The sequence below is a fragment of the Pogona vitticeps genome, chromosome 2, assembly GCF_051106095.1.
Source record: "Pogona vitticeps strain Pit_001003342236 chromosome 2, PviZW2.1, whole genome shotgun sequence".
Lineage (NCBI taxonomy): Eukaryota > Metazoa > Chordata > Lepidosauria > Squamata > Agamidae > Pogona > Pogona vitticeps.
Genome location: NC_135784.1, coordinates 181,465,929 through 181,478,043, shown reverse-complemented (window position 1 = coordinate 181,478,043; position 12,115 = coordinate 181,465,929). Strand labels below are relative to the sequence as shown.

At 43.6% G+C, this 12,115-nt stretch overlaps 1 protein-coding gene across 2 annotated transcripts in view; it reads left to right on the top strand.

Annotated features, from left to right (window-relative positions):
- The first annotated feature begins 574 nt into the window (after nt 1-574).
- Nucleotides 575-12,115, top strand: part of DCAF15 (DDB1 and CUL4 associated factor 15) — a 36,863-nt gene continuing 25,322 nt past the window's right edge. The window contains exons 1-5 of one of the 2 annotated variants that reach the window (XM_020798707.3): nt 575-770; nt 4,222-4,319; nt 4,462-4,597; nt 9,968-10,074; nt 11,885-12,021. In XM_020798707.3, the coding sequence (XP_020654366.3) occupies nt 654-770; nt 4,222-4,319; nt 4,462-4,597; nt 9,968-10,074; nt 11,885-12,021 (595 nt within the window). In that variant the 5' untranslated portion in view covers nt 575-653. Of the gene's footprint in view, nt 771-855; nt 2,242-4,221; nt 4,320-4,461; nt 4,598-9,967; nt 10,075-11,884; nt 12,022-12,115 lie in introns of those variants that run through there. The other variant, XM_020798708.3, reaches the window with a different exon arrangement.

Sequence of the window (12,115 nt, the reverse complement as noted above, 5' to 3'; positions counted from 1 at the left end):
CACACAGTCTGGCCTGCACCAATGGTGGTTGCTATCCTGTTCCATCTCCTCCCTTCTGATGCTGTCCAGTTGGACGTTCTGCCATGTTGGAAAAAACAAACAGCTGCCTTTAAATAGAAAACCACTAGAGGAAAACCTTCTAATAAGAAGCCTTCTTCCTTTTGTGCTCCTTTTCTGCTTGCAGGAGCAGGAGGGCTGCATGTCTGGATTTACAGGCACGTGCCCTTTCTCCCAGTATCTCCTTCGCTTTCCTCCCTATGAGGGACAGGGCGAAGCCAAAAGTCCAGTGAAGAAGAGCCTAGCATGTGTCTCTTTCTCTACCATGGCAACCAAGCTATTTATGAATTGAAAGCCGGCCTCGCCAATCGGAAACCGCCGAGAGGCTCCCGAGGACTTAAACTATTGTATTGCTTCTCTTTCGCCCTCTCTGATTGGGAGCGGCAGTTTATCCTCGATGATTGACTGCGGCTTCTAGCAATGGCAACCGACAGGCCGTCTGAAGTTTGTCGCGAGGTCGAATAGGCGCCCGCTCACGTGCGAGGACTGGCCAATGAAAACAGAAAGGTGGGCGGAGCCCTTTGCGTGGGTGCGCGCGGGAGGTGGGGTGAGGGGCTTGTGGCGGCGGCGACGAACGGCAGAAGCGGTGGAGGAAAATGGCGCCGAGCTCGAAATCGGAGCGGGGCAGCGCCTCGGGAGGAAAGCGGGGTTCGGCGGAGACGGGGCGCGGCGGCAGGCGGGAGCATGTGGTGAGGCAGCTCGAGCGGGTCAAGGTGAGCGGAGGCAAAAGCGGAAGAGGCCGGAGAGGAGAGGCAGGGGACCCCCGTCACGAAGGGGAACGGGTCCCCCAGGCATGTCGAGACGTGAGGGGAGGAGGAGGAGGAGGAGAAGGCGGCGGCAGCAATACTCTCCTGCCGAGGAAGTGGGAAGGAAGGGAGGGAACCCTTGGTGGGATATGGTAGTCCTGTCAAGACTCTTTGGGGTTCAACGGTTGAATTACAGGTTCTTCGGAAACGGGGGGAGGCTTGTGAGTGTATGAACTGGAGTATGATTGGGATTCCTTTTTCCCTCCCCTCCCCTAGTGGTTTCTGTGAGGTAAATGTATGGAGGTGAGGGAGGATGTATGCTTGTGGTATCTGCTCGGTGAAGATAATCCTCAGGGGCTTCCATGGAGAGGCCTCTAAGGTGTCAGTAACAAGGTGCCTTGATGAGCACGATCACTCCGCCGGAATGGGCGCTGCGTCGTCGGTCTCTCTGGGTATTGAGAGGAATCAAGCGTCCTGAAAGAGGAATAACGTACTGTGTTGGAGATATCCTTGCCAGAGGGAGAAGAGAGTGTGACACCGAGAAAGATGGAGAATTGGCGTCCTTGATGATAGGAGATGAGAAGGGCCTTGTGTACTTGTACTGTACTTGAGTCAGAGAGTGGGATTAACATGTGCTTTTCCAGATAAATGGGAAAAGATGAATCAAATGAAATCGCCCTGAAACTATTGTTTTTTGTATAATAAAAATGTATAGTAAATAATTCTTAAAATAAATGGGTCATCTGTCAACTCAGGTGATGGATATATGCAGATATTTCTTAGTGTTGAGCTTGGATCTTTGAGACCTACCTTCAGATGCCCTCTTCATTGTTAAATTCAACAGGTGACCTTTACCACAGGAGGGAATAACAACAACTATAATAGTAATCTTAGAACTGCAGAGCTGGGAGGTGCCCTGTGGATCAAGTCCAGTCCCTGTCAAAGAGGCATAGTGAGGAAATGAACTTCCAAACTCTACCTCTGCAGCCATGGACCTAAACCACTCAGCTGTCCAACAGTTCCAGGAAGAGGGGTGGGGAGGGGGAGATAAGGGATGTTTATTAGGTTGTATGTCATGATATAATTGAAAATGCTTGGCTCACAAGGCAGGATATTAATTGGGGTTAGTGCCATGTGGTGCTGTTGAGCTGAACAACAATTGGTATTCATATTCAACATAGGTGAACAATCGCTTGTTTTCAGCAATTTTTCCAGATTGGCAAAAGGTTCATTATTCATCTTTTATATTGTGTTTGTTGTGGAGTAAGTACTTTCAAGATGTTTTGTCCTTTGCTATATTAATTTTGTGTGTGTACTGAGGGTGTGATTCATAAGTGCATAACAGTTTCTTTCCTGGATCAAACCAAATGCCAGTCTAGTCAAGGATTCTTTGTCCTGCAGCCATACATTTCTGGAAACATATGAGCAGAACATGCAGGTGGGTGGTCAACAGGAGGGCTGTTCCCAGTGTTTGGCTTTTGTTGATGTGTTGTATGTATGTGATCGTTCAATTTTCTGTCATAGAGAAATAGATCACAATTTGAGCCATTCATGGAGCCATCTGATGAAATCTATTTTGCAGTGATCACATGACTCATGGAGAAATGTGTTCAAGCCTGACCCAAATCCTTGATCAAGTGGTACAGTTTCTACTTTTTGGGGCTGGACTGGAGAGGTTCCCCAACAGAGTGAAGGGAGATCACTCCTGTTAAAATTACTCTTCTTGATGTAATTGGGTATGTGTATTTGGAGCTGCCTGATCACACCGCTAGTTAATACCCAATGGTTAGTTTTAGAGAGACATGAACAGGTGTTTGGGGCTTCAAAGCCCTGACTCCTCTGGTGGGTGCCCACTTGGAGGCAGTGGCCTGGCTTCGCTGCCCCACCTCCTCTGGGCATTGCCTCTGAGTGGGCTCTGCTAGAGGAGGCAGGGCTTTGAAGCACCAAACACCTGTTTGGTGACTAAACAACCCAACATGAACTGCTGAACCAGATGGTTTGTTATCAACTCTGGTTAGATTCATTCTGCATGAACATATTAAAATATTTAAACAAGCCATCTACATTGGTAGTTATTCCACTTGGTGCAATTGCTAGGCATCTTGATTGAATGACTTCAGAGCATAAGAAGCTTTCTTATATTTACTTAGACAATTGCTCCCATCTATTCTGATATTGTCAGCTCTAATAGCTGCTGTCTAGCCTTTTAGGAAGAATTCATTCTCAGCTCTACTTGGAAATCAATTCCTGATACTCCTCAGCACTTCCCTATCTGGTACTAACTAGGCACCATCTTCTGTAGTTTCCAAAATCAGACTAGAATTTAGTCACTAGATTGATGTGTCCAGGGTGATAATGATGCTATAAACCTTATTCTTCTTGTAACTGGGCTTTTAATCTCTTCTTGGTAACTTAACAATTATTTCTAGTTCACAGATGGTGAATTGAGACTGGGGAAGGGAACTGCCAAAAATTGTGGAGAACTAGGAGCAGAACATCTGTCACCAAATACTGTGTCTTTTGTTTTTCACTTGTAACCAAAGGGCTATTGTGAGATGGATAAGGAAGCATTTTTAATGTGCTCTAGATTTTCATTACTGATTAAACAACTGAGTTTTGTGCTCATATTGGAGTTAAAAGGATATAACAAGAATCTTAAATCACTTAACCTTGAAATTTTTTTCCAGTACTTAGTGATAGGGAGAAGTATAGTAAATCAGAAAAAGAAGAAGAGTGTGCTGCCCCATCGTGCTTAGACCACACTCTGGTTGATTTACATTTTAATTAGGCAGGACATACATTACCCCCCAAACCATAACAGAAGGCTTGACTGCTGTGGCAAAAGAAAAATAATAGTTGATACCTGCTTCCTTTTTATGTTCTTCACTGCTCACGTGACCTGTGTTTAATATCAGAACCCTTGAGTGAACAAGTGACATAGGCCAAAATCCTGTTCTTTCTTAAATTGCATTAGATTGGGCCGACTGAATCAATGGGGATTGATTCAATCTACCATAAGTTTCATTGATTCAGCTGGGCCTGCTCTAACTGCCACTCACTTTAACACAGTGAGTGGCAGTCAGAGTAGGGTTATTTGAAACAATGGAGGAGTTGGCCCATTAAATCTGCATTGACTCATTGGGTCTATTCCAGTGTGATTTACTACCTTATGCAACAGGATTTTGACAACTGTGAGGGGAAAAGCGATGTGGTTGGATTCTGCAGGAATCATTGCAGTTGATTGGCACCAAGAGTTACACGATTTATTTTGACCACAAAGATTGTGCCTGATGCATGTGCTACCTTGTTACCCCACATAGTTTTTTCTTCTTTCCTTCATGTTATGTCAGTTTGTGTATTAGAGAGAATCTTGAAAACCTTAAAAGAATCTATTTTACTGCTTTTCTTCCTTTTGCAGATCACTGGGCAACTCTCACCTCGTCTGTTCCGTAAGCTGCCACCAAGGGTTTGTGTCTCCCTGAAGAGTATTGTTGATGAGCATTTCTTATGTGCAGGGTAAGGGCATGATATGGTATATATTCTTATTTTATGACCCAGTGCTGATGCTACTTCTCCTTGATGTGAGAGGATTCATGACTTTTATGAAGTGTATTTGAGAGCCCTGTAATCTGAACTTTGCTTCTTTCTTGTGTTTCAGGCACATTTTCCTTGGCTTTTCTAAATGTGGGAGGTATGTCTTGTCCTACACTAGCAGCAGCGGTGATGATGATTTTTCCTTCTATATTTATCATCTGTACTGGTGGGAGTTCAATGTTCACAGCAAGCTAAAAATGGTATGCATAATTGTGCTTGTGAGATGTGGGATTGAAATATCACTCCCTTATTTTGATTATGAACATTAGAGAAGTTGACTTGACCCACTGTCTTGAAGTTGGTGGAGTTCTGTAAAAAGATTATCGTCGTTTAGTCGTTCAGTCGTGTCCGACTCTTCATGACCCCATGGACCAGAGCACGCCAGGCCTTCCTATCTTCCCCTGCCTTACGGAGTTGTCAAATTCATGTTGGTTGCTTCACAGATACTGTCCAGCCATCTCATCCTCTGTCGTCTCCTTCTCCTCTTGCCATCACACTTTCCTAACATCAGCGTCTTTTCCAGGGAGTCTTCTCTTCTCATGAGGTGGCCAAAGTATTGGAGCCTCAGCTTCAGGATCTGTCCTTCCAGTGAGCACTCAGGGTTGATTTCCTTTAGAATGGATAGGTTTGTTCTCCTTGCAGTCCAGGGAACTCTCAAGAGCCTCCTCCAGCACCACAATTCAAAGGCATCAATTCTTCGGCGGTCTACTTTCTTTATGGTCCAGCTCTCACTTCCATACGTCACTAGAGGGAAAACCATAGCTTTGACTATTCGGACTTTTGTTGGCAAGGCGATGTCTCTGCTTTTTAAGATGCTGTCAAGGTTTTTCATTGCTTTCCTCCCAAGAAGCAGGCATCTTTTAATTTTGTGGCTGCTGTCTCCATCTGCAGTGATCATGGAACCCAAGAAAGTAAAATTTGCCACTGCCTCCGTATCTTCCCCTTCTATTTGCCAGGAGGTGATGGGACCAGTGGCCATGATCTTAGTTTTTTTGATGTTGAGTTTCAGGCCGTTTTTTGCACTCTTCTCTTTCACCCTCATTACAAGGTTCTTTAATTCCTCCTCACTTTCTGCCATCAGAGTGGTGTCATCTGTATATTGGAGGTTGTTGATATTTCTTCCAGCAATCTTAATTCCGGTTTGGGATTCCTCCAGTCCAGCCTTCCGCATGATGTATTTTGCATATAAGTTAAAATAAGCCGGGGGACATATAAAAAGTTTATAGACAGCTTCAAATGGTGGAAATGGCATTAAGGGATGAAGTACATCACTACTGCAGAAAAGAGAAACAAATGTGATGTGTGAGATAGCACATAAGATGATGTTCTGTCAAATAACTGGATGGTCTGTATCTGTGATACAGTTCAGCAAGTGTGTACATATTTTAAATTCATGTGAACTTGGGTCCCTGATGACACCTAGGATATCCAACTATATAAACCAGGGCGGCAGATAGTCCTGCTTGACATTTACCCTTACATGATTCCTCTGCCGGCTGAATCTGATAGTCTCAATTAGAGTTGAACCATTGGCTGAAGCCCTGTTGTACAGTTACACAAAAGGCATAATATTTGGGAGCAAGTTGCTGTAAATTAAGAAGTCTCTGCAGATCTTATCTGTTGCATACTGATTCACACAATATATGAAAATAGATAATATGTATTTTTCATAGCAACTTGTTCCCAAACTTATGCCTTTTGTGCAACTGCACAAGGGGATTTTGGCTGTTGAATCACTAGGATTTACATAACTGTTGACTTTATTATTCAGCAGTTGATTCAGTGGATCTACTCTGCTTTCAATTACCAGCTGGATTTAGGTCTGGAATGTTGACTGCATCTTTATACTCGTGTATCCCTAGAGATTGCAGTTTATCATTCTGTGGCTAGCAAATGAATTTTACATCTCAAAAGCAAGTAACAAAATATTATTTCTGTAAGGTCTCTTTTTCTTTGTTGTTATGGGCCATCAAGTCACCTCTGACTTATAGTGACCCTGTGAATGAGGCATCTCCAAAGTGTCCTGTCCTCAACAGCCCTGTTCAGCTCTTATAAACTCAAACCAGTGATTCCTTTAGGAAGTCAGTCCGTCTTGTATTTGGTCTTCCTCTTTTCCTGCTGACTTCTACCATTCAGACGCCATTTTCTCTACATTCTGATGATCCTTGTACATTCCTGGAATGTTTGTGGTTTTTAATAATAATCAGTCTGGATCTGTTGTGTTTGTGACATCTTGCTTAGTGTTCCCTATTGTGTCATGACTAGGTTAAAAAAAAAGGAAGCACTTTTATAAGACTTTGCAGGGTGAAATTTTCCTTACTTTCTAATCAAGAACTGTAGATCTATAGGAATACTTAAATTTTAACACATTTTTTGTAGGACCAGAGAATTGTAGATCAGAAAGTGGTCCAAAGGCTTGTCAAAATCCAGCCTTGCCAGTGCAGGAAATCTGGAGCGAAAGCATTCCTGATAGGTGGGCATCCCCAGGGAAGGAGAATCTACCATCCTCTGAAGACTCAATTCCATTGTCAGATAGCACTCACTGTTAGTTCTTGTAGTCTGATTTCCCTAATTTTAGCTATGAATATATCATAATTGTATACATAGGAGAGAAATATAGTCTGCTCAAATTCAAGGCAGATTAAGATTAACTGCACTTTAAAGCCTAAACTACAAGTTTCCAACCTGGTGGGTTGCAATCTCTAAGGAGGTCATGAGATGTTTTCGGGGCATGTGTGTCACCACAGTTATTTTTAGTTGCAATTATTTTTATATTTATTTTATTAATGATAGTATACACAATGCTGTTTTATTTTAATTCTCTTGGCCCACAAATAGATCAATTTAATCTGAACCAGAATTGCAGGCAATCTAGCATTCTTAATTGTTTCTATACCACTTTGGGCAGATTGTCCTTTTATGCAAGCATATTGCTCCTACCCTCTCTAAAAGAGCTGCTCTCATTCATTTCTCATTGCTCCTCTGCATCTACTTTTGGGACACTCAGCCCTTTGTACCTGGGAGCAAGCCTCACTTAAGTGTCTCATGTAAGCCTGAGTGAGGTGATTGTGCAGTGCATGCTAGGAACACTGATGCCCAATGTGGTAGCAGGATTGAGAAGTGGTTGCTGCGCTGTGGCATCTTTCACTCTCCCTAAGTGTCCTGCTCTCCTGTGTGTGGCGATAGCAGCACAGTGAAGGGACTGGGGACCTGGGCCAGGTGATGCTTCTGGATGGCGCCTGACTTGAGGAGGAGGGCAAGAGGGGCAAAAAGGTGAGGAAGGAGAACCAGGGAGGGGGGAGCATGGGAGGCCATAGGGGAAGTTTTTATTTGAGCTTGAGGAGGAGGGGCTCTTCACTGAAATGACTTTTGGGGAGGGGGAGGAGACATGAACAGAGAGTCGTTTCCACAGCCGAAAAAGTAAATTAAACACGGAGTGTATTGACATTTTTTCCTTCTCGATTTTTATCTAATAGAGGTGGATTTACAGCCTCTCATAATTATGTATTACATTATACAGGGCTTGAAAAATCCACTCGTTTGTGACGAGTGAAAAAACACTGCTTGATAAGCCACAGCTCTCTCCCTCCTTGCCTCCTTACCCTCAGTCCGTCTCTCTCTCTCTCTCTCTCTCTCTCTCTCTCTCTCTCTCTCTCTCTCTCTCTCTCTGATCCTGCAGTCCCCCCTTCCCCCTTCCCATTGCAAAAGGAAAAACTGCCCTCTTCTTGCTAGAAGAGAGTTTGAGCAGCACATAGATATATAGCTCTGCAAGAGAATGTAGAGTACAGTGGTGCCTTGCTTAACGATTACTTTGTTAAATGACGAATCCGCTTGACAAGGTTTTTGTGATTGCTTTTGCAATCGCAAAACTATGTTTCAATGGGCGATTTTCGTTGGACGATGATCGGTTCCCTGCATCGGGAACTGATTTTTCGCATTACGACAATCTGAAAACAGCTGATCGTTGGGTTTCAAAATGGCTGCCCGCTGTGCAAAATGGCTCCCCGCTGTGATTAGGACAGATTTTTCGCTTGACAGGCACTGGAAAATGGCCGCCCTATGGAGGATCTTCGCTGGATGATTAGGTATTTAGCCCATTGGAACACATTGATCCGGTTTTCAATGTATTTCAATGGGGTTTTCCCTCCGCTTTACGATGATTTCGCTCTGCAGCGATTTCGCTGGAATGGATTAACGTCGTCAAACGAGGCACCACTGTAGTCCCATGCTGGAGAATATGGAGATTCCTTGTTCCCAATTTCAACCAAATGATCTTGCTCCCTAAGAGGCCGGGCGCTTTTGCTTTCAGTTTTATTTTTGCTGGAGACATTCAAAAGAAAGGCATTCAAAATGCAAGCTTCATGACCCCACAGGCACGCAGGTAATAAAGCAACCCAAGTCTGAGGGTATATTTATTTTGGGTTTGTATGCATTTTTATGTAAAAAATCCCTAGTTTAAATTTAAATTTAAACATAAATTGCAAGGCTATAGTCCGGTCATGCTGACTGGTGAAATTTTGACTGACTGGTGAGACATTCTAAAAATCTTCAAGTCCTGTATATTAATATTAACATATTAGAGTTATCATCTGAAAAACTTTTTTTGCTTTTTCATGCAAATGTGGTGGTAGCATCACAGGTTACTTCACAGGAAATACTGGCCTTAGCAAATGCAGACTATATCACAAATGTTAGTTACCTGCTCTGTTTGAAATGTTTTATTTTTCATCCAGTTATATATGATCACAGGTATTTTGCTGAGGATGCCCTCCAAAGCACATTGAGTCTAATGTGTTGAATTACAGTGGTGCCCCGTATAGCGACGTTAATCCATTCCAAAAGCCTGGAAACCTTCGGGACCCCTCCACCCTGTCCCTGCATCCCCGCGCTGCCGAGCCCAGGATGCCTGACAGGCATCGGGTCTCCCCACCTTCCCCCCGCGGCTTGGATCCGGCTTGGATCCGACCCGCGGGGGCTACCCCGGGCATGGCTGGACTCTTGGGAGTCCAGCCATGGCAGGGCTAGCTCCCGCGGGTCCGATCCAAGCCGCGGGGGGAGGGTGGGAGAGCAGGGGGATCCGGATGCCTTTCAGGCATCCCGGGCTCGGATCCCACCCGCCGCCGGTTACCCAAGGCTGGGTAACCGGCGGCGGGTGGGATCCGAGCCCAGGATGCCTGACAGGCATCGGATCCCCCCACCCTCCCCCCGCGGTGGCCTCAGAAGGACCCTTCGGAAGGGTCCTTCGAAGGCCACCGCAGGCATTTTCCCCCAGCTGAGTGGCGGGAACTTTCCTTTGGAGGCTCCCGCCGCTCAGCTGGGGGAAAATGGTGCCTATGGGGAAAACATCGCAAAGCAATTTTTCCCCATAGGCACCTTCGTTATACGATCGCAAAAGCGATGGCATTTTTGCCATCGCTATGCGAATTCGTCGTTAAACGGGGCACTCGTTATACGAGGCACCACTCTATTGTGTTTTCTGCGTATTTTGTAGTTTCCATGGTATCACCTAGCATTAAACCTTTCTTCTGAGACCCAGTCATATTCCAACAAGTGTTTTGCTGCTCATTTAGGTACGTCAGGTTCGATTGTTCCAAGATGAAGAAATCTACAGTGATCTATACCTGACTGTGTGTGAATGGCCCAGTGACCCTACCAAGGTCATCGTCTTTGGTTTCAAGTAAGTTTTCTTCCCATGTTTCTCTGGCACTTGCTTGAGGCATTTCTGACTATTGCCATGATTTAAAAAAAAAACAACAGCATTGCACTGTATGAAAAATTGAAATATCCTTTATCATAACCTCTCAGGAAATTTAAACTATTTAGCATAATAAAACAATGATATTTCATTCCCATATTTTAAATTAAATTTAGAAATTTTCCCAGTGTACCACAGACTGGCAAAATAAGAAGCAAAGGTGGCACTTTTCTAGTATCTATCTCACTTGAAATAAGCTTATGATAGAAAAGAGAGGTAGAATTTCAATTTAGGAAGTTCAGCAAAAGAAAAAATCACTGAAATTGTAGACAAGGGTGGGGAGTAACATTCTAATCTACATCCTCAGAGGTGAAATCTGAGACCTACCACTTTTGAACTAATTCTGCAGGTCTTATTTTACCTTGTTTTAAGCAGAATAACTTGGTAAGGAAGACATGATTTTTGCAACTTATGTGTTTCTTATACCACTAAATTATGACAAACAGAATCTACCTTTCAGTTCCTACAGGAGTTGAAAGTTGCCTTACTCCCAGCTTTGTAAGGTCCACCTTGATGAAGACTCCCGTAGGAGTTTGTGCTATTTTAGCATTTGTGTTATTTTAGTGGTCTAATAGGGACATATAAAATATTAATACAGTGGTGCCCCACATAGCGACGATAATCCATTCCGGAAAAATCGTCACTATGTGGATTCGTCGCTATACGGAATAAAAAAGCCTATAGGAATGCATTAAAGCACGTTTAATGCGTTCCTATAGGCTAAAAACTGACCGTTATGCGAAAATCCTCCATACGGCCGCCATTTTTGCTGCCCGGTAAGCGAGAAATGGGCGCGAAAACACAGTGGGCGACCATTTTTTTTACCGGGCAGCCATTTTGGAACCGCCGATCAGCTGTTCTAAAAACATTGCTATGCGGAAATTGGTAAGCGAAACAGCTTACTGTTCATCGCAAAGCTATGTTTTACCATTTAAAACATCGCAATGCGATCACTTTTGCAATCGCAAAAACTTAATCGCTATTCGGATTCGTCGTTAAATGGGGCACCCGTTATGCGGGGCACCACTGTATTTTAATATTGTGAGCCACCTTGACTCCCCCTATCAGGAGAACAGCAGCATAGAAATAAAACAAATAATAAATGTTACCCACACTTACTTTTGAATTTAGGAAGTTGTTATTTTTCTATTCACTGTGTGGCTGTGGGCGAAGACTTAACACAGGGGCAGTACCTATACAAAAGGTCCTTGGTGCCATCCGTTATAATCTTCCCATAGGACTGGAAAAGGGATCTCAGCAGCGGTGGACAGACATTGTTGCTCAGCATCAACAATACTGTGATAGAAGAATTAATGGTCTGACTCAGTTTAAGTTTGTATCTTATGTTCCATGAATTTGGCTTAGCTAGATGAATGTTGGCAATACATTCTCCTACAAATGATTTTTCCATTTCTAATTTCAATTCAGATATATCTGATTGGGAATATGATTGAATATTAATCAGATTTGTGTTGTGTTCTACTCAGTTCTGTGAAATATTGGTGGTAAACTGGTGGGGTTGCTCTTGCCCTTGGACTGTATGGATTATCTTCTTTCACTCAGAGTGTTATTGGATTTGGTACAGCTTAACTCAGGAGTTTGAATAGATTTATCATTGTATAGCAAGTGGCTTTTAACAAGTTGTTAGTTGTGCCAAGTACCCTCTTAAAAGCTAGGAGGCATAGTTTTTTATGGCCTTTGCAGCAAATAACTTCTACTTCCTCTCTCATAGTACCCGTTCAGCCAATGGTCTACTCATGAACATGATGATGAGTGATGAAAACCATCGAGATATCTACATTAGTACGGTTGCTATGCCTCCTCTTGTGCACTGTTCCAGCTGCAGGGACATGGCCATTGCACATCCAGGCAAGTGAAACATAACAGGCTGAGGAGGAGATTTTGGCAGCGTGCCTCAATTAATAGAAATCTTTCAGGGCTTACTGAAAGTGTTAGCAAGATA